Source organism: Chamaea fasciata, unplaced genomic scaffold (genome assembly GCF_029207755.1).
Source record: "Chamaea fasciata isolate MVZ Bird 193981 ecotype frontalis unplaced genomic scaffold, bChaFas1.0.hap1 SCAF_14, whole genome shotgun sequence".
NCBI classification, from domain to species: Eukaryota; Metazoa; Chordata; class Aves; order Passeriformes; family Sylviidae; genus Chamaea; species Chamaea fasciata.
Genome location: NW_027094099.1, coordinates 8,847,119 through 8,869,475, shown reverse-complemented (window position 1 = coordinate 8,869,475; position 22,357 = coordinate 8,847,119). Strand labels below are relative to the sequence as shown.

The 22,357-nt window shown below is 37.2% G+C and overlaps 1 protein-coding gene across 2 annotated transcripts; it reads left to right on the top strand.

Moving 5' to 3' along the window:
• Positions 1-3: 3 nt before the first annotated feature.
• Positions 4-21,703, top strand: CYP19A1 (cytochrome P450 family 19 subfamily A member 1). 2 transcript variants are annotated; one of them, XM_066196563.1, is made up of 10 exons: positions 4-74; positions 6,545-6,715; positions 7,670-7,820; positions 10,244-10,398; positions 10,653-10,829; positions 11,508-11,622; positions 13,068-13,182; positions 13,785-13,947; positions 15,355-15,596; positions 17,993-21,703. In XM_066196563.1, the coding sequence occupies exons 2-10, from the start codon at positions 6,568-6,570 to the stop codon at positions 18,257-18,259; spliced, it is 1,533 nt and encodes a 510-aa protein (XP_066052660.1). In that variant the 5' UTR covers positions 4-74; positions 6,545-6,567; the 3' UTR covers positions 18,260-21,703. The 2 variants fall into 2 exon arrangements, with proteins under 2 accessions (XP_066052660.1, XP_066052659.1); XM_066196562.1 differs by lacking the exon at positions 4-74 and having other exon boundaries at positions 6,529-6,715.
• The last annotated feature ends 654 nt before the right edge of the window (positions 21,704-22,357 follow it).

The following is a 22,357-nucleotide window of genomic DNA, read 5'->3' as shown; positions in this document are numbered from 1 at the left end:
GACCTTTAAGACGAGCACACCAGGAGCCAGGATAGCATGCTCGGCAAAAATCCAGAAGTAACAAGAAGACACAGGTAAATTTTCAATTCATATTCTAGAATTTTTCTTCAAACAGGATGGCTAGGACATTACATAAATGGGATTTAATTTTGTTTTGAGTGGGAAGTATGCCTTCTGGAGTTGCTTTGATCCGGTACTGTGTAAACTATAATAATAATTATAAATAATCTTTGTGTAAATTATATGCTGTCACTATCTAAACAGAGATTTTTTTTTTTTTTTAGTAGAAAATACGCGGGTCTTTGGACAAACTCTTGGTAGTAAAACAACAGTAATACACTATATATTTTGCAAGTATTCTACAAAGTTTCTTTCTTAAAAAAAGCACAGTGTTCTTGCAGAATAGTTATCCTAAGAAAGTGTATTCACTTCATGCCACCTTTCAAGTAATTTACATTCTATCAAAAAGCATTAAATCGTTTCAGTTTTTATAGATAAAGGGGCCCCAGATTAAAAAACCAAATCTGTTCAGTGTTCCTGTGGTGTCTGATTTAATTCTTTTGACTCAAATGGATTTTTTTTCATGTGTAGCATGTCAAAGTTATAGTATAATGCACAGCATGGGACGGGCACTGCCAGCTGCTGCTGCAATGTAGACTTAGTTGGGAAGTTGTGAATTTCAGACAAACTGACATTTCCAAGCATCATTGTCGCAGCACAGAAAAAATGGATTTTAAGTGAGGTAAAAAAGTGAGGTGAAAAAAAAAAAGTGAGGATAAAAATCAGGTAGAACAAGTCTGGAAATTACCTTGGGAATTTTTTTAGTCTACCAAAGCTCGGTATATCTCTGTGCTTGCTGGGGGAAAGTGCTCTCTGTCTTCTAGCTGCTATATTTCAGTTAATAATGATATCTGATTAATAAGGTCATTTGTAGAAAGAATGGTTTGAGAATTGTCATGCATTCTTTCTGTGTATTTTTTTTCAAATTCACAGATAAACTTTTCTTCAGGATTAATTTACATACTTTGATAGAATACATGATATTTTTAGCCGGAGGAGAAAATGCTTTGCTACAGTCATAACTAGGAGTCTGATAAAAAGCACTTTGGAAATATTTCAATTGCCATCCACAAGTTATTTTCTGGTTAGTTTTGAGTTTATTAGAGCTTGTGGTGTTGTAATGAAACGTTGAGGCTGTCAGGAAATAAATTACAGTCCTGCCACTGCTGCAGAATTTTTCACAACCCCACAGCTCTTTTTGGTGTCTTACAAGAGCTGGCACACCTATTCTGCTTCAGGAGATTTTTTTTTCCAGATTAAACCCTTGCATCATCTCATGTGGATAACTCTTTTCATGGGCATTGTGGTGGTCCACAAGCAACAACAAGACCTTTTGTGAAAAGTGCTAAAACTGGCAAGTTATTTATCCAAATCACACCTCAACCACCACATAAAGGCACAAAAGAGAGGCACTGCTCTTACTACAGTGAATCAAACAAACAGTAAGATTCAAATGGATCCCTACATTTATAGAAGAGATTTTTAATGTATTTGTTTCCCTGGCAAAGGGTTTAGTGACCAGTTAATTTCCAGTCACATGCCAGTACTGGGTGATGCTAAGAAAACTGATTGACCAAACTGACCCCAGACAGCAGAAATGTCAACATTTACAACAGTAATTGTAAGTTTGCAATTCCAAACTTCTCTGCACCCTGGAACTCACTGTACACCTTGAGTAGAAAGGGTGACAAGAAATCGAGTTTTGTGGCCACCATCAGCACTGTAACAATGCAGCAGCATTTCACAAGTGCTATCAAAGGCAGCTGACAGAGCTTAAAATCTCAGAGGAGCGGGCTCCAGGGATAGATCCCATTCAGCTGTGAGACAAGGTCACCCTGTCATAAGAACACTCACCAATATTGAAAAGTAAAATTCCAACTAATAGAAGAGGCATCAAATGTAACAGTCTTTCTTATCTCACAATACAGTTGTTTTCCCAACACCACAAAATCATGGCTATGTTCTGCATTTCTCTTTCCCTTGCCCTGTGGCATATTAGGCCCCTACCTCCTCATTTACTTGTCAAGAGCCCCTTTAGATTGCCAGGATGATCATTACTAAATTCCCACTTCCAAGCTTCTACTGAAAGCTGTCACCTCTTCCTTCTCTCTCCCTCCTCCTCCTCTAACCTAAACAACATATGAAGTTGTAAGCGCTATTTAGATTAGATTTCCCAGTAATGAAGTGGTACAGGATAATTTTACAAGGCTGTAATAACCATTCAACACTGCTAGAATACATTTCCATAGTAATTAGATGTGATAGACCTCTGCAGCTACACAAATTCCAGCCCACTGACTCAAACTCTAGAAATGACTGAGAAAGGGGTTTATTCCCTCAATTTCATATTTTATTATATTTATCTTCCTTTTGAGATGCAGAGGATTAAATTAAAAGTAGGAAATTGTCCTAAACAAGGCAGAATGCTTCAGAAGCAGGGTAATAAAACCACCTAAATACAAAACATCTGCTCTGCACATGGGGACTGCAAACCTATCTTTAATGAGAGATGTCTGACAGATGCAAAGGAGCAGGTGACTAAAACACAGTGAAAATTTATTAAGTGATAAAAACAATTAAGTAATAAATGAAAAGTAATGAAGAAAAAGTACTGTGGATCAAAGACAAAAAGTCACGAGAGGAGTGCAATATGAGACAACCAACAAATTGTGATGGAAAACTCTTAGTGACATCCACGTTGCATCCTGAAAGAAATAAAGAATTATAAGAGACCACAGAATCCAGGGTGACGCTAAATAAACGTGCAGTCTGATGCTTACAGAGTAATTTACCTCCCACCTTATAAGGAATGGTAAGCACTCCCAAGTTTCAAAACGTCTCCTGACATGTTCTCAGCTTTAAACCCCACAGCCTTTCAAGGAAACAAGACAAGCCCTCTATCAAGGATGTACACCTGGTGATAAATATCCACCTCAAATCAATTAAAACCTACTATTTTATTTTTCAGAGGTACTGTGTTCCTTCAGACTATATCAGCATTGGCAAATATTGCGGTACAATGGGGGCAGTTCTGTAAAACAAAATAGGTTTTGTGTGAAATAAATCTGTTCATTTTCCCAAACTGTTTAAACCTAGATAAGTTGCTTCAGCTGCAGCTAATATGGGTTACTAATGCTTGGGAATTTATAGCAAGTAGCAGATTTTTTTTCTCTCCTGACAGATGAACCACTCCAAAGAAAACACCTCCAGGACACAAGAATGGCTCTTCAGGAGTTATCGGGCATTTTTAAGAACTCCTCAAAATTAAGAGAGACTTTCAGCTCCAATTCTATAATAAGATTTTATGAATTTGCTCTTTTACTGGCAGAGTCATTAAGTACAAAGCTCTAACCAGAATAAGAGGTGACACTACAGCTGTTCTTTAGATATATGAGCTTTTCTCTTTACTGTGGCCCTTGACATCATTCCTCACACTACCTTTAGCAAGAAAATGTTTAACAGAACCTAGAATATTCTCCTTGTGCTTTGTAGCAAAGACTGGAAAATCAGCAATCTAAAGGGCCCTCTGCTGGCAGCTGCTTTCCCACGTGTGGAGATCCCTAATTGCTGTCAGGCCACAGAGCCGGTCGCATCCATTTATCTGTCACAAAAGCTCTTTCCTATAACAAGTCTCTTTTCCCCCACTAAACAGTGGGATTTTAAAAGGGTTTTTTTTGCCTCATCCTTCCTCTGCCACATAAGTAACAATCAGAACCAACAAACCCCTCTGACATGAGACAACCAGCTGCAAGGAAAGGAAAATCACTTGCAGCAGAAAAGACAAAATGAGCAAGACTAGAGAAACCCTTTTTCATGCATGGTGGGCACTCTAACTTGGTTCCATTTCTAACTTTTTCAGTCTGCTCAGTGACTAACTACTATCCAAATGGGTTTGGCTGAGTTTTTATGAGGAGTCACTTAACTTGTGGGCAGTTTTTAAAAGATGAAATGGATAAAAAGTAAGACAAACAGTTGAGTTGAAATGTTTTTAAGGTGAATTTTTCATGGCCCAGCTGGCTTTTGCAATGAAAAAAAAGAGGTTAAAAATTCAAGTCCTGAAAGGCTGCTTCAATCATACTCATTGAAATTAAGCAAAGAACTCCTCAATACAGGAAATTCAACTGTTTAAGGTCTTGAGAAGCTACTTTGACTACAGACTCTTTTAGATCAAGTCAAGAATGTAGAAAAGGTTCAAACTTAATACTTTGCCTTTAATACTTTTATCTACATGACAGCACAATCCAGGATATTAAAGTTATAAATGTAACAGCAAAGTGCACGCTGATGTGTTGGACATAAAAAAAGGAAAAAATTCTTTTACTAAGAACTATAAAATTATGAAGCTAGGGAAATCAAGACTCTAAAAGCCAGTCCATTGTTATCTGTATATTTTGAAAAAACAGAAACCTGTCTGCATTCCACTGTCAAAACAATGATAAGCTTTAACTGTGAGTATTTTAGAGCTGAACAAGATCAAAACTCAGGGTTGATCTTTAGAAAATAAAAGGGGGAGACTCATACTTGAAAAGTACAGTGTGCAAACATATCAGGACCTTCAACCGTACCAGGGCTCACCCTGCAGATATAATATTCATAGATACACATTGGGGGGTATGAAATTGGTTTATTTCACAGCACCCAAATGCATTACCAGCTCCATACTTGTCTTCACAGAGAATATGAGGCAGTGAAACTATTGTACACACACCAAAATGTCTTGGAAAAAACAGAAAAAACAATGCACATTAGAGCCTATCTGTGGCAATAGAGTACAAACATGAAGTTTATGCAGATCCAGAGAGAAAGCAACATAAAAATGGAACTATACTCCCCAAGAGTGGCTATTTCCCTCTATAATGCTGTAAACTCGTATTAGTGAAAGGGACAGGAGCTGCTAAAATATTTACATATACACAGGCATGCTTTTGTTGTGGTAAGGAATAGCACTCAAGGAAATTTAAACTAATAAATACCATTACATGGTAAAAATGCTCATGACTACAAAACTTTTTCACAAAACACAAGACAATACAAGAGCTGGATGTTTCCAGGCTGTGACCTGTCCCTAGACACTCTCAGAAGGGGTGGGCTGCTCTCTATTGCAATAGCAGGGAGGTTTCTAAAAGGTCACCAGGCAGATTGGGCATCTTGGATCATAAAAACCCCAGAAGACTGGCACACAAAGCATCCAAAAGAGAGCACTGCATCAACCTGCAAGGGTTTAAACCACTCCCTTTCCCCATTTTCCCTTCCTACATTCCATCCATTTCCTCCTTCGACCACGAACACCAGGATTCTCACTATCTAAAAGCATCTATCCCATTCTTGGCTTTGTTTAATATAATTGCAGCACTGACGGTCACTACAAAGCGAGCTCTCATTTCTTCTGCAACGAGACCAAAGCAGAAGACAAACAAGAAATCACTTGCTAAAGCAAACTGTGCCTAAAAGCTTCCTGCTAAGTAAATAGATCCTTCAGCTTTGAAATACTGTTTTAGGAAGAAACAAAACAAATCTCTTCTTAGTTATTACCAGAGCAGAATTAAGATTTTTATTAATAAAATATGGTGCAGGTTCAAGCAGTACCTTTCTGTGGTTAAATGAGTTCTCACTCACATTCCTTCTCATACATATTCCTTCTCAGGTACAGCAACTTCTTATATTTTATGATTTAATTCAAAAAAATGCATACAACCTTTGAATTAATCCTTCTATTCCCTTAAAGCATAAGAGACCCGTTGGCTGTGCTTGGGTTTTCTTTTATGTGCTGAGTGCCAGTTCAGCCTGAGTAAAAATATGGCAACTGACAATCTATGTTCCTGTTTGTTATGGCATATATTTTTCAAAGTGTTTAACAGAAAAACCATGAAGAAATGCATTCCATTATGTTACATTCAAAGGTTGGCAGTAAAAAAAAAAGCTATAATAAATGTTTCAAACAAAAAACTGTGGTGCTGGAGTCCGTTATCTGTATCATTGAAAACTACCACAGTTATTCTGGAAATTCAGGAACTCTGGCACTACATGCATGCAGGAAGGAAACAGCTAAGTTAGACACACATAAGCTGGCAAGTGAACCCATTCAATGCTTCCACATGTGCTGAAAGTTTCATTTCTTGTGTTTTGGTTAGAGATTTGCAGGGAGTAAACCTCAGTGTTGGCCAGCCAAGCCGATATCAGTGATAAAAGGTCTGTCAGCCAAAATATCCAAAACTATGCCTCAACATCAAGGTCAGAAAACCTCTGTTATTCCCAAGCAGAAAAAGTGTCTGCTTCATGTCTCTTTTGACTTGTGATGAAGCTTGTCCTGGCAAGCACTCCAGGCCGTCACTCTCGTTATAAAGCCACGTCCAGAGCTGATCTGCTCACTTGTAGGAACTACAAGGGGGGTGAGAGGTACCAAGCAAAGCTGAACACGTCTGAGCTTTGACAGCCTCTGCCTCTCTCCCCCCTTCTCTCTCTCCCTCTCTCTCTCTCTCTGAAGCAAAGCAGAACCTCTTTGAAAAGATGGTCCTGGAAACCCTGAACCCGATGCACTACAACATCACCAGCCTGGTCCCGGACACGATGCCCGTGGCTACAGTGCCCATCCTCATCCTCATGTGCTTTCTCTTTCTAATATGGAACCATGAAGAAGAGACTTCATCAATACCAGGTAAATTAACTTTACCTATTGTGCCACATAAAAGTTTTCAGAGTAATCTTTGTTTGTTTCTCAAATTTAAGTGACAAAGTAAGGCTGAATAATCATGGTATGACAACAAAATTTATTATGAATCAGTTTAAATAATACAGTTTTTTAAACATTCCTGATAAAGAAAACAGGCTTATTCTAACTTCAGAACTTCCATAATAATTGTGGCTTGGCCATATGACATTTCATTTTCAGCTTTATTTTGTGTATGCTAGAAAGACATACTATTTTACAAACTCAGGATGTTCTCATTTTCATGTCCATAATAAACTACTTTTTACATATTTTAAAGTTTAAGTCTCTAAATGGCCTTTACTCTAAACAGTTACCTAAGAAGCTGTTCAGATTTTACTAGGTTGTCAATATTTTTCTATCTTTATCACTGAGAATGCTCCAGAGCAGAAAAATATTGAATTCCCTTTCCCTTCTGTAATGTTCTGGGGGCTTGTTTATTCATTGATGGCTCAGTTTATTTTCCACCAGATGCAATGCCCTGCTGCATGAGTGCAGAGCACGATCTCTCACAGGTGTTGGACAGGAATAACCCTAAACCAGCACGGTGACTCCTGAATGAAATTCTGGGAAAAGTTCCTTGCCCAAAAGAGCATTTCTTCTTTCTAGGCTGGAGCATTGTCTCTCCAAAAGCAAGCAGCAGCTGGGAGTTGCACAAAGCGGCAATGAATGTTGTTTGCTGTAGGTCCCACTGAAAGCACTGTGGGCTTCCTCAGAAGCTGAGACTCCACCAGCACTGCTGCAGTTTCCGAGGCAGTTTCAGACCAGACCTGTCTGTGTGAACTGCCCAGCACAGACTGTGACTGTCATGTTAAAACCTCCTTCCAGAAGGGAGATGCTCAGAGGTGTTTTCGTGTCCATGAGCACTGCTGAGACCAAACCTCTGTTCCCCTGGTTTTTTAGGGCCAGGATACTGTATGGGAATCGGCCCCCTCATTTCACACGGGAGATTTCTCTGGATGGGAGTAGGGAATGCCTGCAACTACTACAATAAGACGTATGGAGAATTTGTGAGAGTTTGGATCAGCGGTGAAGAAACATTTATAATTAGCAAGTAAATCCTTATTTTCTATACTTAATAACTTGAAAAGCTTTATGTATTTACAACCTCTTTGCTTCTTTATTCTAAAGTAGCATTGAAGCTCTTATTTTCAAAAATTGTCCTAGCAAAAATTTTTACTTTCTGCTGTTCACAGACCTCTTTCTAATCTTCTGTTTGTTTAAAGATTCTGCTATTGAAGTTTTGGTGAATTCTCCTAATATTTTTTTGTGGAAAGGAAAGTACTGTGGCTCAATTGTAAAAATAATTTGCCATCTATTTTACTATTCCATTTATTATTAAGATAACATTCAGTCTCGGGGTCTAGGCTGACTGCAATGTGGGATTAAGTCAAATTTTTGTTTTCTGTTTTTAAATTTCTCCTTAAAGTGGAAGTAAATGCTTGAAGGTTATGGCTCCAATTCAACGATTTAACTAAGCAAATATAGCATTATAGTATTAGGAGTAATTCCACTCCAATTAATGGGATTATTCATAGGCTTCAGTTGTGCACAGTATGAAACATAATGCTAAACTTCAGTCTATCAGTTTATTAGCTCCAGTGGATGATTGCTTTCTTCTTACATAGGATTATTATAAGTCATGCCTGAAAAAGAAAAGAAAAAAAAGATTAGTAAAATGTTTACCACATGTAATTGATAAAGAATCAGAACCTCTTTAGTAACAATGTGAATCAATTCATACTTTCATTGAGTAAAAGTTTTTGATAGACAGTGCAGCATAGAGAATAATCACAGAAATTACCACGTGGTGCAAGTCAACTTCATCTCTCTTTTAACCTCTGTAAAAAGAGGTAATCATGACAAGGAAATTTTTGCACCAAAGATGTTGAAAATGTCAACAAATGCAGTAAAATATTCTGATAATGCTCTGAATCCTTTGAAAATACAATGAACTCTTATTACTGTCTTTCCCTCTCTGTGCTACCAATTCATCAGAAACAAACCAGGAGTGCCGCTAAACAATGTCAGATTTACAGAGTCAATACCTTGTTTTTCTTCAGACATTTTTCCTTTAAATCATTGACCGTACATAGAAAACAAGTATTTAACTTTTTTAAAATCAAGAACATAGAATAAAATTTTCAGTGGATACTAAATTCACTGCAAAACTAAACATGACCTGGCTTCTGTAAAAGAAAATCAGTGTCATCTTTTTACACCAATGTCATCTGAACTTTAAGTATCAAATCTAATACTGAGGTACTAATGCAGAGAGAGAAGGACTTGTAGTCTTAATTATAAGAGCTGATGTCTTTTGGAGTACTTCATTAAATTGTTTCATAAGCAAAACCTTCTTCTGCAAGGTCACTTGACAAAACCCTTCCTTGAAACATTATGATGTGTCTCCTGCAGAGAGACACATGGGATGGGAGGAAGAAAAATGAGCCTGCTGCACCTTCTCCTTTCTGGGGACAGCTGTCAGAATTCAACACCACCTTTTCATGTTCAGGGAAATACAGATGGTGTGCCCTGACTGAGGAAAAAACTTTAATGTTAACTTTACCTCTGGGTCATGCAAAACTATGGCAACAAGAATATCTGCAGTCAATAGCAAAAGTCACATCCATATTACCTGCCTGAAAAAACAAACTAAACCCACATTAGTACTCTGGGGTTTGGCCCATAGACTACACTACACGGTAAAGAAAAAAAGCATATTGTTTCATTTCAAATCTGTTCTGATTTTCTCTCTTTTGCTTAGATTCGCTTTGATCAGTGCTTCATCACACCCACATTTCTGAAATGCTGGCTCCCTCTAAAGGAAATTTTATCTTAAAGCAAGAATGCTGTCTGCCAGCTCCAGCAAAATAATCTTTCTGACTGTAAATATAATTATGCATTTCATGGACTCCCTTCCCTTACATGTCTCTTTAAGAATATTTATTATTTATCCCACACATACCATGCTATTATGATGATGCATATTTAAGTGATGCATGTATTTTTATGCTTTCAGGATACGTTTGGGAATGACCAAAGAGCCACGAAAGAATACATAGCATTGACTAGACAAAAGTAAAGCTGTAATTTAGTACATATCAAATATTTTACCTTATCCTCTGAAATATCTGACACTGGGCACTGCCTAAGTGTATCATATATGTCTGCACATTTCTACATATACACTCTGATCAGTTTAAAATCCTTTGTTAACCATTTGCATTTTAATTGAAAAAATAGTTTAAATCTGAACAGAAGAAATTACTGCTTTAATATAAATTCTGAAGGCACTGATCATCAAGATTTTTAATTTTGTAAAAGGAACAACATTTAGTGCTAAGCATTGTACTTCCTGCTAAATTAAGAATGTGAGTCAGCACTTGGGAGCAACTGTAAAATGTCAGAATTCAAACGCTGTATTCAGTCTATGAAACAGCTTTTTTATCTGGGGCTTTTCCCTCCTTCCTTCCCCAGATCCTCAAGTGTGTTCCATGTGATGAAGCACTGGCATTACGTGTCTCGGTTTGGGAGCAAGCTTGGATTACAGTGCATTGGCATGTACGAGAATGGGATCATATTTAACAACAACCCAGCACACTGGAAAGAAATCCGACCCTTTTTCACCAAAGGTAACTCAGTGTGCACTGACACCCTGCATCCCTGTGACACACACAGCCAGTCCTTCCTGCAGTGCTGCTGCGTTTGTCTGAAATCCCCACACTTTCAAAGGATGGCAAACCAGTCAAGCTCCAGAAGGGTTTTACACCAGCCACTGGCACAATAATATTTGCCATTTTATCAACACTATTATCACCAATGGAGGCATTATAAAGAAGGTACAAAAATTAACAAACCTTGTACTCATTTTGCACCAATGTTTCAGCTCTATCTGGCCCCGGGCTGGTGAGGATGATTGCCATTTGTGTGGAGTCAACCATCGCCCACCTGGACAAACTCCAGGAAGTAACAACGGAATTCGGGAACATCAATGTGCTGAACCTCATGAGGAGGATCATGCTCGACACGTCCAACAAGCTGTTCCTTGGGGTCCCTCTGGATGGTACTGACAGACACATTTTTGGGCCCTAAGATGGGTCTGAAATGCATATCCAAGGAAAATTTATCCATAACACTCAGCAGTTTTGTCTCAAAAAACCAGAGCAAGAACTAACTCTTGTATCACCACATAAATAAATGAAATTGATTTATTATCATGTTAGTTATAAAAGAGAGTTTTATATGACCAAAAGTATACATTAGCTCATCACCCACCTTAATGAATTGTACCATTTAAAGAGATTTTTATACACCAATTTGGTACAATTCCAATATTATATTATATTCATGCAAGAATCTGAAATCTTTCCACCAAATTAAATGATTGCTCTGAGAAGCTCACCTAAAGATTTATGTTTCCTACAATTTCTTCAGCCTATGACAGAAATAATATTATCAGGATGTCTAAATTGTCCATTTCAGTGTTCTGCAGTCGTTCTACTTCTGCTCTCCAGTGGGAGATTCTTTGGTTTGGCTGACACATCTCTGTGTCCTTGTTGCAAGTTACCAAGAGTATCTAAAAAGATCTAGATCTTTTCTACAGTGTGCTGCAAATGTTACCTATCAGTTGCTTATCAAATTCCCATGAACTCAGTGGAGCAGGGAACACAACCTTATTATTAATTTTTCTGAAGGATTTACCTCACTTGACTATTGGCTTTTTTTAAACATTTCTTTTCAGAAAATGCCATTGTGCTCAAGATTCAGAACTACTTTGATGCCTGGCAAGCACTTTTATTAAAACCTGACATATTTTTTAAGATTTCTTGGCTGTGCAAGAAATACGAAGACGCGGTGTGAGTATCAACCGTTCTACAAAGGGTTTACATAAGATCCTTCATTTCTTTCTTTTTATGAAAGAGTATTTCCCTTGATGCTTTACTCTGCCTTTGAGAAACTAAATTGTGACACTTGCAAAGGTGGCTGCTGAGGTGCCCTGCCTGCAGAGCCAAGACAGAACCAGATTTGTCACTGGTGGTACAAGTAGCTGAATTTCTAGACCAGTTTAAAGCTTTGTCTATCCAGTCCCAATTTATTCACCAAAATATTGGTTCATGCACACTCAAATGTGAAACTAAACTGGGATTGCTGGTTCAGTTCAGACAAGGAAGAGCCATTCTATGGACGAAGTTGTATTTGCTGTCCAGTTGAGGACAATCAGACCAGGTTACAGCTCATCCAAACAAGGAAACCCATCTGAATTCAGGGCACAGCCCCCCAACAGTTAACCCTTGAGCAAGTACCTGTTATTATTTATTATTCTCTCAACATGCATTTTTGAGTCAACCCCTCATTTATGAGTTAAAACTTGATGCTCAGTGTGATAATCCATTTCAAGGTTGGGGTTCATTTTTCCTAAGTAAGTAACAAATCCGTTTTCCCATTTTCCTCTTTGAAAAAGCAGAAAATGCCTCTTCAAGTTCTGTGATCTCGTTCTCTGTCTTCTGCCAAAAGAGAGCTGGCTTTAAAAATACCTGGAACTCACTTTTTTTTCATTTTGGATTTATTTTCCACCTAGTGAGAGAAATTTCTTCTTTGGAAGGATATGTAATAAATTGCTTTGATAGTGCTACATAAAATGAAATCTTTAAGAAGATCAAGTCCACCCAAAATAATTGACAGCTCTTGAGGACTAGACACAAGATTCACACTCTCTAATATTTGCTTGCTAGTTTTATTTTGGCACTGATTACTGCTTTATCCTGAAATTAATTGAAAATTCCCCTAAAATTTATAACAAGTTTTGAACATTTCTTTTTCCACCACCGAAATACAAGCTGTTGACACAGTATAATTATTTAAACAGGAAATATTTAAATTAACTCTACCTCCAAGGTACACATTTTCTAACACTTGTCCACATTTTTCTAAAAATCATCCCTTACGTTCTCTAAATTCATTTTGCTTACTGATACAATACACTGTAAAATACAAGGAAATAAACAAATTCTTTGGAAATGGTAATAAATCTTTTAAAACTTTTTTCTTTAACAGTGTATATTTCTCAGTCTGTTCTATAAAAAGAGATTAAGATTTCATTCCAGACTGACAAGCAATAATTTAAGAATAATAAGAAAATGCACCTTCTATAAGTATTACTACTTTTGCAGAGAACCACATAACCATTCTTAGGAACACTTAATTTCTGCCATCCTTAGATGCTTTTCTTAGTATATCTCTGTATTTCTAGTCATACCCTGGTGCAGATATTTATCAATATGTTGGATTTCATCTTTTTCAGCAAGGATCTCAAAGGAGCAATGGAAATCTTAATAGAACAGAAACGACAAAAGCTTTCCACTGTCGAAAAGTTGGATGAACACATGGATTTTGCATCCCAGCTGATTTTTGCACAGGTATTGGGAATGTACTCAAAATAAGGGTAATTTTGGTTTTTCTGACATTCTCCTGAACACAGGCTTTGGAATTTAAACTTCCTATGCCTCTCTAAAAGTCACATCATCATAAAGGGATGCTGAGTAGTTGGTGCTGTGGAGCCCCTGACAGTGACTCAAATAGGACTACTTGTATTTCAGGCTCAAGTGCTTGTCATATTTATTTCATGGCTTAAACAACATCCCTAAAGCTCTTGCATCTACCCCTGAGGTTCCTCCAGTCTTTCCCTAACCCCTGGGTATTATTTAATGTATTGCCTTTTGTTTGCAAAGGTTTCAAATGCCATATAACTCCTATCTTGTATAATCTCTGACAGCTCACAAACTCCATGAGGAGATGCAATAAACTAAGAAGAAGCTGAGCTAAGAACACCCATTTCTGCTTTTCTGTAAGGCAATACACACCCAACAGAACACGAGTTTTCTGCCTTTCTGTGAAAGACAAAAAAGAGATGCTACTTAGCCTAAGATAGACTGTCAAGAAATTGTGCAGTCTACAGGACCTTTGTTATCAGAGGTCAGCAATCAATATTTTCTCCAAAATTTCCTATTTTTATTTTCAGAACAGAGGGGATCTGACTGCTGAGAATGTGAACCAGTGTGTGCTGGAGATGATGATTGCTGCTCCTGACACTCTGTCTGTGACTCTCTTCTTTATGCTAATCCTGATTGCAGAGCACCCCACGGTGGAAGAGGAGATGATGAGGGAAATTGAAACCGTTGTGGGTAAGCAGGAGATGCAAAGTCAGTGATGTGGGAATATAATTTTACTTCAGCAGTGACCTAATTTCATTTATTTAAGCCTGAAAATTTTAAGCATTTTCTCCTAACAGAAGTTTTTGCTGTAAAACATATGAACTACTATCGTACGTAAAAGACTATATTGGAGCAAAATAAAAAAATGTGAGAAATTTGTAAAATAAAATAAAATAGGAATGATCAGAATTTATAATCTATTAGAAATAGTGTGGCATATTCTCTCCTCAGCAACCACAGTGTAAAATCAGCATTCACCTCAAGTTACACTGAAATTATTTTCCAGTTACCCTGAAACAACAAAAGGGGGCACTTGTTTCAAATACTTCTAATCACCAGTATTTCTCTGTGATAAAATACAGAACTTCCCTAAGTTTCATTATGACTCTAGAAGGGAAAGACTAGACAAAATTAAAATTATATTCTGCTGCCATCCATTTTGATCTCAAATTGGCCTCCTCTAAGTACTAATTACTAACTATTCAGAACACAATCAAGATATTCCAAATTTGTATTCTTCCCCTTCTCTAGTCTCCATTCAAAGCCTGACACTGAACCAATATAGAAACTAATTTCATCCACTCTTATTTAAGATTTACTTCTGGTCTGTTAAACACTGGAAAATGTATCACAAGTCTTTTACACTTTTTCTAAAGGTACTTTCAATAATCCTTATTTTACTGTCCTCATGAGAGTACTCACTCACTCATTTTCCCTATTTCTTTGTGAAGCCTTACCCCCTAAGGTAAGAATGTTGTGTTTTCCCTAAGGAAGTGCCCCGCCAGGGTGGCAAAATGCCTTTTGTCTGGCAAACAGCCCCAGCAGCAGTGAGCCACAGCCCTGAGCTCCTCGGGGCTGGAAGGCAGCAGTGAAGCAGGGCAGCACATCCAGCGCTGACTCTGCTGCTGGAACTTTCTTATCCTGGCTGGGATTGTCAGCCCCTAGTAGGGCCTGGATGGACACCCAGCCAAACCCAACAGCACGGTGAAAATGCAAGGTCTCTGCAGAATTAGCTCCAGACTATGCCCAGGTTCTGTTTGCTGTCAGCTCTTGGAAGATTTCTTTGTGGTGCCTTGTTGCTCTCTCGTGCAAAATCCAGGGAAGGAATCCCAGAGTTTTGCTGCTGACAAGAACAAAGACTCAGAGTGTTAAGAAGAAGGTGAGAAGATTGTTAATTAATGAACTGGGGTTTATGCTAATGAACAATATACCAGACTTCCTCAATAAGTAAGGCTACACAAAACTCCTTAGAAGCTGTTGGATCCTTCCTACAACTTCAGAACCCGAGAACCTTCCCAAAATGTTCTGATATTTGTACAATGAAGTTATTAAATTCCTAACCAGCTAATCTCTTAACCATCTGCTTTATTCCACAAGGCGACAGAGACATACAAAGTGAGGACATGCCAAACTTAAAAATTGTGGAGAATTTCATTTATGAGAGCATGAGGTACCAGCCAGTTGTGGACTTGATCATGAGGAAAGCGTTACAGGATGATGTCATTGATGGATACCCCGTGAAAAAGGGCACAAATATTATCCTCAACATCGGACGTATGCATAAACTCGAATTCTTCCCAAAGCCAAATGAGTTCTCTCTTGAAAATTTTGAGAAAAATGTAAGTTTTCCATTTTGGGTATTATTTATTGTTAATGCCTCTTCCTCTTACTGTGCTCCAGAACTTTGTGACCATAAGACAGTTTTCCCTTTAAGTGTCTAGTTAGCTATAAAACCTGCTGATTACTATTATTATTATTATTATCAGAGCTGGGCAGATATTTTCCTGTCAAGCTGCCTTTTAAATAAAAAATAATTATAATATAGAAAACAGCTTTTCCAGACATAATAATTTTGATTTAAAATCTCTGATTAAATTTGTCAGATACACATGGTTGCCATTATATCCCCTGACACTGAACGAAATAAAAAGGCTTTAGGGGGCTAAAGCCACGCCAGCAGCCGACACAGAGCTGAGGCTGCCTGAGGATTCTTTGGAGAGCTGAAGCAGCGCGGTAACTTCTGAGAGACAGGGGACCTAGTGCCCATGTTATTCTTTTTTTCTTTTTTTTAATTAATAATATTTTATAGACCATAATGAAAATTTTAAATTAGCTTTAACTAACTTAATACTGCAGATGTTGAGTAGTTAAGTTCCCTTTTAGCACTGAATTTCAAATGAAGTTACATTCTAACTACCAGAAGAACTATAATCAAAAGCAATATGTGAATTTTTTTTTTCTTCTTTTAATCCCCTACTTTTGAAATCATCCTTCAGATTATTTACTCGGACCTCTGCTCTGCTGGTTACTGATGAAAAAATTGGTTTTGTGAAACTATATTTGCACACTGGAGAGACTAAAACTGCACTGATACGTTAGCAGCTGCACACATGAACATCAACAGCAGCAACTTCAGCTTTAAAAAAAGAAACAGCCGACTGTAATACACCAAAACCAGACTCACCAGTAAAAACATCTGAAGAAAGAGCTAAGAAAAAAAAAAAAGAGAGAGAGATATGAGTGTTTAAACCAGAAAAAAACTTTAAGGTTTACTTATTTCTTATCAAAAAAGCTAAGAATATCATATATGCCACATGCAAAAATGAGCATTATTCCACCTGGTTAATATTTCTCAACTGCTGTTGGGTTACCCAGAGCAAACCCCGCACACAGCATTAAAAACAACAGCTCAAAAAAAAGTCTTTGTAGAAAATTGAAGAAGAAAGTAAGTGATGAAGTTTATTGAAATTACAATTCACTGTGAATGGATTCCATTTTGCCACCCATTATTTACATTCCAAGTATTTCTATCAGAAATTGATATCTTGCTTAATTTACGAGGACATTTTGCTACTAAAAATATTTCCCCTTGACCAAATATTTAACGACACATTTTCTATCTGACTTGACGCATTCTGTTTGCCATATAATTATTCTGGCAAGCACATTTTTCCTCCGGTTCTCTAAGTGAATAGCAATCCACAGCATTATTTATGATAAGATGCCATTGTTAGAATCGAAACATTTTTTTCCATTTTCCCAGGCTGTGCGTTTGCCATTGTGCTGTACTGCCAGCTGCTGTACTTGCTCTGTGTTATAAACATTTGTATTTATATATAATTTTTTGCAAAAGCACAGCTCCGTTTATTTTAAAAAATAATTAAATAAAACACTCCTGTCAATCTGAAAATAAGAAAAAACAGTAAACCTTTTTTCCAGGTGATTTGATATAAATCAACATTTTCTACTCTATTCTTGTTAAATAGGTAATCAGAACGTGGTTAATATCTGAGTTTTTCAAAAAGAAGTTGCACAGATGAAGAAAAATAATTTATTTATAACCAGACTTTCTTTCTAACTGATCTAATCAATGGCAATAAAAGTAGCAGATGCTGGCTGTTCATTCTTCAGTAGTCCTGGGAATCCTGCATTTGGTATTTCAGCTGACAGGACAGAAGACAATAATTTTATAAGTGTTATCTCTCTGTTAGATGTCAAAAATTTAAACATTTAATTTTATGACAAATTAGTTCTCAAAAACATTTGCTTTTTCATTACAAATGGAGTAGGTGTATGGCTTAGTGATTATCTTTAGACAAAGCATCAGCCTGTATTTCAGATAATTATGAGCTTTAAAATGGGCATTTTCTGAAGAACTTTTTAATGAAGTTTAATGCATTTGAAGAGCAGAAGTTTCACTCCATTTCACAGCTTGTGGTGAAATCCCTGTAGTTCCCAGGACAAACAGACAAATACATGAACAGAATTCAATTGTTTAACGGCACAATCCCTGCTCCCTCACAATTTCCAAGGGCTGGTCCATACTTCTGTCAGTGTCTGTAACTGGGCCTGGCTTGGGTGAGGCTTCCAGTGTGAAATGAGTAATCGCTCCTAGTAAAAGATTATTTCCACAAGTTTTTCTGACGATATCTACTAGCAATTTCCACCATTATTTTCACTACATTTATGGAGAAAAATCTGTCTCTGAGTTCACTCCTGGTGTTGCTCTCTGCAGGTCCCCTCGCGCTATTTCCAACCGTTTGGATTCGGCCCCCGGAGCTGTGTGGGGAAGTTCATTGCCATGGTGATGATGAAGGCAATCCTAGTGACTCTTCTGAGGAGGTGCAGAGTACAGACCATGAAAGGAAGAGGCCTGAACAACATCCAGAAAAACAATGACTTATCCATGCACCCCATAGAAAGGCAGCCTCTGCTGGAGATGGTTTTCACACCCAGAAGAAACGCGAATGAGGATCAAGGTGATAGAGTGGATCAGCACTAAAGTTACAGGGTTTCCTCATCCACTAAGAGATATTCATCATTCCTAGTTAAATACATAAAGTAAAACATTTTGTTGGCCCGAAATGACTTCAGGTGACAACTTGTTCTGCCTGCACAGCAGAACCACAGGCCACAATTGGAAAGACTAAAGGTATAGAACAGTTTTGTTGTAGATGATGCCATGCTGTACACTTCCTGATTACTTTTTAAAACCATAGAGTTCAGACAAAGTTATGCCTTCCCTTTTAAACACTGCCAGTTCAGAGGTTTGAGGGTTAACAAATGAACATATCTGATGTGTGTTTAATTCCAGGACTACATGAGCCCCTTTTCCCCCACCTCCCTGAAGCTGGACCTCGCAGTATTTGACTACAGCAAAAGTTCTAATTATCTGTTTTCAAAACAGCTGAATGAATATTAGCTCATTTCAAGACTAAGAAACAATTTAAAATACTTAGACATCTATAAGTTGTAAAGAAATGTTTGAACAAGAAGTCGTTCCAGCAGTTTTCTTTACTATGTTTTGCTGTCCTATTAAAAAGATACCAAAGACTGACAGTGTCACACAGATTTTACCAATAGTAATTTTCAGAGTACAGAGCACTCTGTAATACAGAGTAATAATGGCAATTGAGATAACTGTTCTATGTCTTTAAAACCCAGTCTCCTGCTGCAGGGGATCTGTAAACATCTTAGTAAAGGCCAGGTGAGAATGAGGTAATGAACACCAAACATTACCACCAGCATTACCTGGGTGGGGTAACTTTCAGCCCCACCTCCTCACCTGACTGACTGTAAAAATTTCCCACCTCACCTCAGCTGGAGTGAAGAAGGTCTAATTCCTTCTAAGCTGCATGAGATGTGCCAAATCCTTTTCTGACCTGGTTTTAGTTGCTCACTTCTACTTCAGAGAGTAAGATTTGGAGATGTTGCCCATGTTCCCACACCACAGCAGGAGACAGTGTCCCTCCCTAATGATCCAAATAACTCCTGATGCTTCTCCTGTAAGAGCTCTGGGCTGTGTCCTGCTCTCCAGCATCCTGTTCCATGCCCACTGATACAGATTCTGGAGCTTAAGAAGATAAACACTCTCACAAGAGGCAAATTTCGCTGGGTAAATGCCCAGAGTCTTGTAGTGACAAAGGAGAAAAGTTCTGAAGTAACAAGCAGATTTCTAGAAAACATTTTTCAAGGTGTTTTGCATACACAGGTTTTTATTTTATCTATAAACCAGGTTTATACTTAATCCTTAACAGGAAAAAGTGACAGCTACTCAAGCTTTCTGTTCAGAAGTGACCCATCCTGAAATCTGCACAATCTGGACATTGATATCTCTACTAGCCTAATGAGGAGTTGCCAACTTGGTCAAGAAGGAAAAGGTCTTCCTGGCTAAAGGACAACATTCCTTGACAGAGATTTTCCATTTTCATTAAACTTGAGTTTTCATACTGTGTAAGACAAAGAAAGGGATTTTGCAGATAAAGTGCCTTGATGAAGACAACCAACCAATGTACAACGGGCTTTATATTAACCTTTTCCTTCCAAGTTGCTTAAACTATAATAGTAGGCAAAAAAGGGAGGGGAAAAGAGAAAAATTTTGTCTTTGCTTTGAAAATATAATTAAAATTGATTAATTAATCTATTACTTCAGACCACTGATCTCAGACACAAGTCCAGCAGAGAAACATCTTTCCAGTAGCACAGCAAAACTGCAGAAACCCAACAAAAAATCATGTGCCCCACCCAAAGGTAATGAATTAGACTGGGAATGGTGACAAAGAAGAGGAACTACATGTTTAGGGTAATTCTCAAAACAACCTACAAATTTTCTACAGTAATTTTAAAAAATCAAACTTGAAAGCATTTATTGAAGAATTTATTGCAGCTAAGTTACTTTTAAAACTTTCTCCATAACATTTGCATTATACCAAAAAATTACAACAGTGAAGTGCAATCCTGTGCCACCTGTACATACAGACAAAACTGGGCAGTTGAAGACACAAAGAAATAGGATATAATGGTAAGACTTGATGGTCTTTTCCAAATAAAAAGATTCTGTGTTTCTAAGACTTCTAATTTTTAGGGCATGAAGTGTCACAGTGGTATGAATCTGTGGAACACCTATTGTAACTTCTGTTTCTACATTCTTTGTGCCCTTTAAACTTGGAAATTGATAAAGCAGTCGGGAGAAGAAAAAACAAACAACAAACAACAAACAAATGCAACCATGTTTAAAACTTTTTTACTCATTCTCTATCATAAAACATTTCAGGGTACTTCAGGGGGCAAGTATTTCTTATTTGCATAAGAACTCTGAAAAGAAATCCATAGAAGGTTTTTTTTCTTGGGAATAAACTACTATTATATACACAGGAAACATATCTTTGATTATTTCACACACAAAAACAATTTTGTAGTGATAATTTACTCTCTGATTTTCCCACCTCCCAATTATAGGCCTCCTCAAAATAAAATTTTTCACAAGCTTGAAATTAATAAATTATCATTCAAATTCTGAAGTAATTTTATGAAATCAAATAGAGGAAAAATGCATGCTGCTCTGATTTCTTGAATGCATTCTATATTGTTTAATTTGTAGGCTGAAACTTCAGAAATATGATTATCATAATTATTCTATGGACAAAATAAAGCAGTATCATTTTTTACTTTATGTCAGGAAGGCAACAGAGTTATTTCCCATTCTCTTTGAAGCATATTCTTTCTGATATGTTTTGGACATAGTGTTTCTGGTCCTCTGGTTTCTACAGTATTTAGTTTTGCCCACATTTGGACAGCAGAGCTGTAATTAATTTGAGCTGTCAACTCATCTGAGTCCTGTTCTCCCCGACTTTATTATGTCTGTTCCTCAGTGGTCTGTTTGCATGAATATTTGCACTGCCAGGTCCATTTCCCCATCCCATAATCTCACACGTGCTTGAGAGCTGCAGCTGGGGCAGCAGTTTCAGAACTTGCCATGTGGGTGTGGACAGTTTCAACCTTTCCACTGTACAGAACAGAGCGCTGACTTTAAACAGTGTTTTACTACCAGGCACTGTACAAATTCAAGCGGCTTTTTAAACCACAGCAAGTCCACAATCAGCAGGTGACTGTTCCATTAATGTTCAATGCATTGACACACAACAAACTTGACTGTGTTTTACACATCACTGTGATCATGGGCTGCTCACAGCACATGGGTGTGGATGTTGTCAGAAAATAAAATAAAAATCAAATAAAAGTTGTGTGCAAAAGAGTTTAAAGTCATGTTACATCATGTTTCCCCGTCTGAGAATCACAAAGTAGTATCAAAATGCATTAGTCTGTCTGCATGCATGAACAGATTATTAATGTAATAGATACAAGGATGAAATCTACAATGTTCTAAAATCAAAATTCCCACTGATTTTCGAAGCTATATTATTGCCAAGATATTTTTCATGATAGTAAGAAAGGATAATTAAAATAATTTAAATTGATACGAGACTACTTGCCTAGGAATGCACTTTATCAAAGCTTTAAAAGAAGGGAGAAGAGGTAGGTTTGGGTGGTTCTTAAGATAACAGATATTTGTGAATATAACCAAAAAAGTTGGCTTAATGATACAAATAAAGGACTCAGCTATCGGTGAGAAAGTTATCTAAAGTAATTTTAAAAATGAAACAACGAAAATAATTTAACTGACTGTATAGTTGAAAGTAAATTTAATTTCATTTTCTACTCATAGAAAGATGGCATGACAAATTCAATTTGTATCCAATGCCTAATTTATTTCACTGGCAAATTAAAAACTTTCAGAATGATAAACCTTACAGCTGGCTAAGTGGCAGGGAATTGGAAGGTAGTAAATGACACACTAAAAAAAAAAATTTAAAAATGACAAGAACTCTTCAACATAGCTGTAAATAGATTTTTCAAAAAGTAACCTGATCTTGAGATGCTCCCAATGAAAATATTTATCCTAAAATTTTACAAGCTTCATTAGTAATTTTTAAACATTAACAATTTTCATTTTATAGATTGTTCACTTCCTGTATTCTCCAATACAATCCAACGTTATAGCCTCAGTTAATATCCCATTAAATTCAAGTCTAACCTCAAA

Excerpts from the sequence above, each read along its gene's own strand:
- CYP19A1 (XM_066196563.1), top strand. The coding sequence starts at position 6,568 with ATGGTCCTGGAAACCCTGAACCCGATGCACTACAACATCACCAGCCTG. Across the intron at positions 6,716-7,669 it reads AGAGACTTCATCAATACCAG|GGCCAGGATACTGTATGGGA; the intron begins GTAAATTAACTT and ends CTGGTTTTTTAG. Across the intron at positions 7,821-10,243 it reads GAAACATTTATAATTAGCAA|ATCCTCAAGTGTGTTCCATG; the intron begins GTAAATCCTTAT and ends TTCCTTCCCCAG.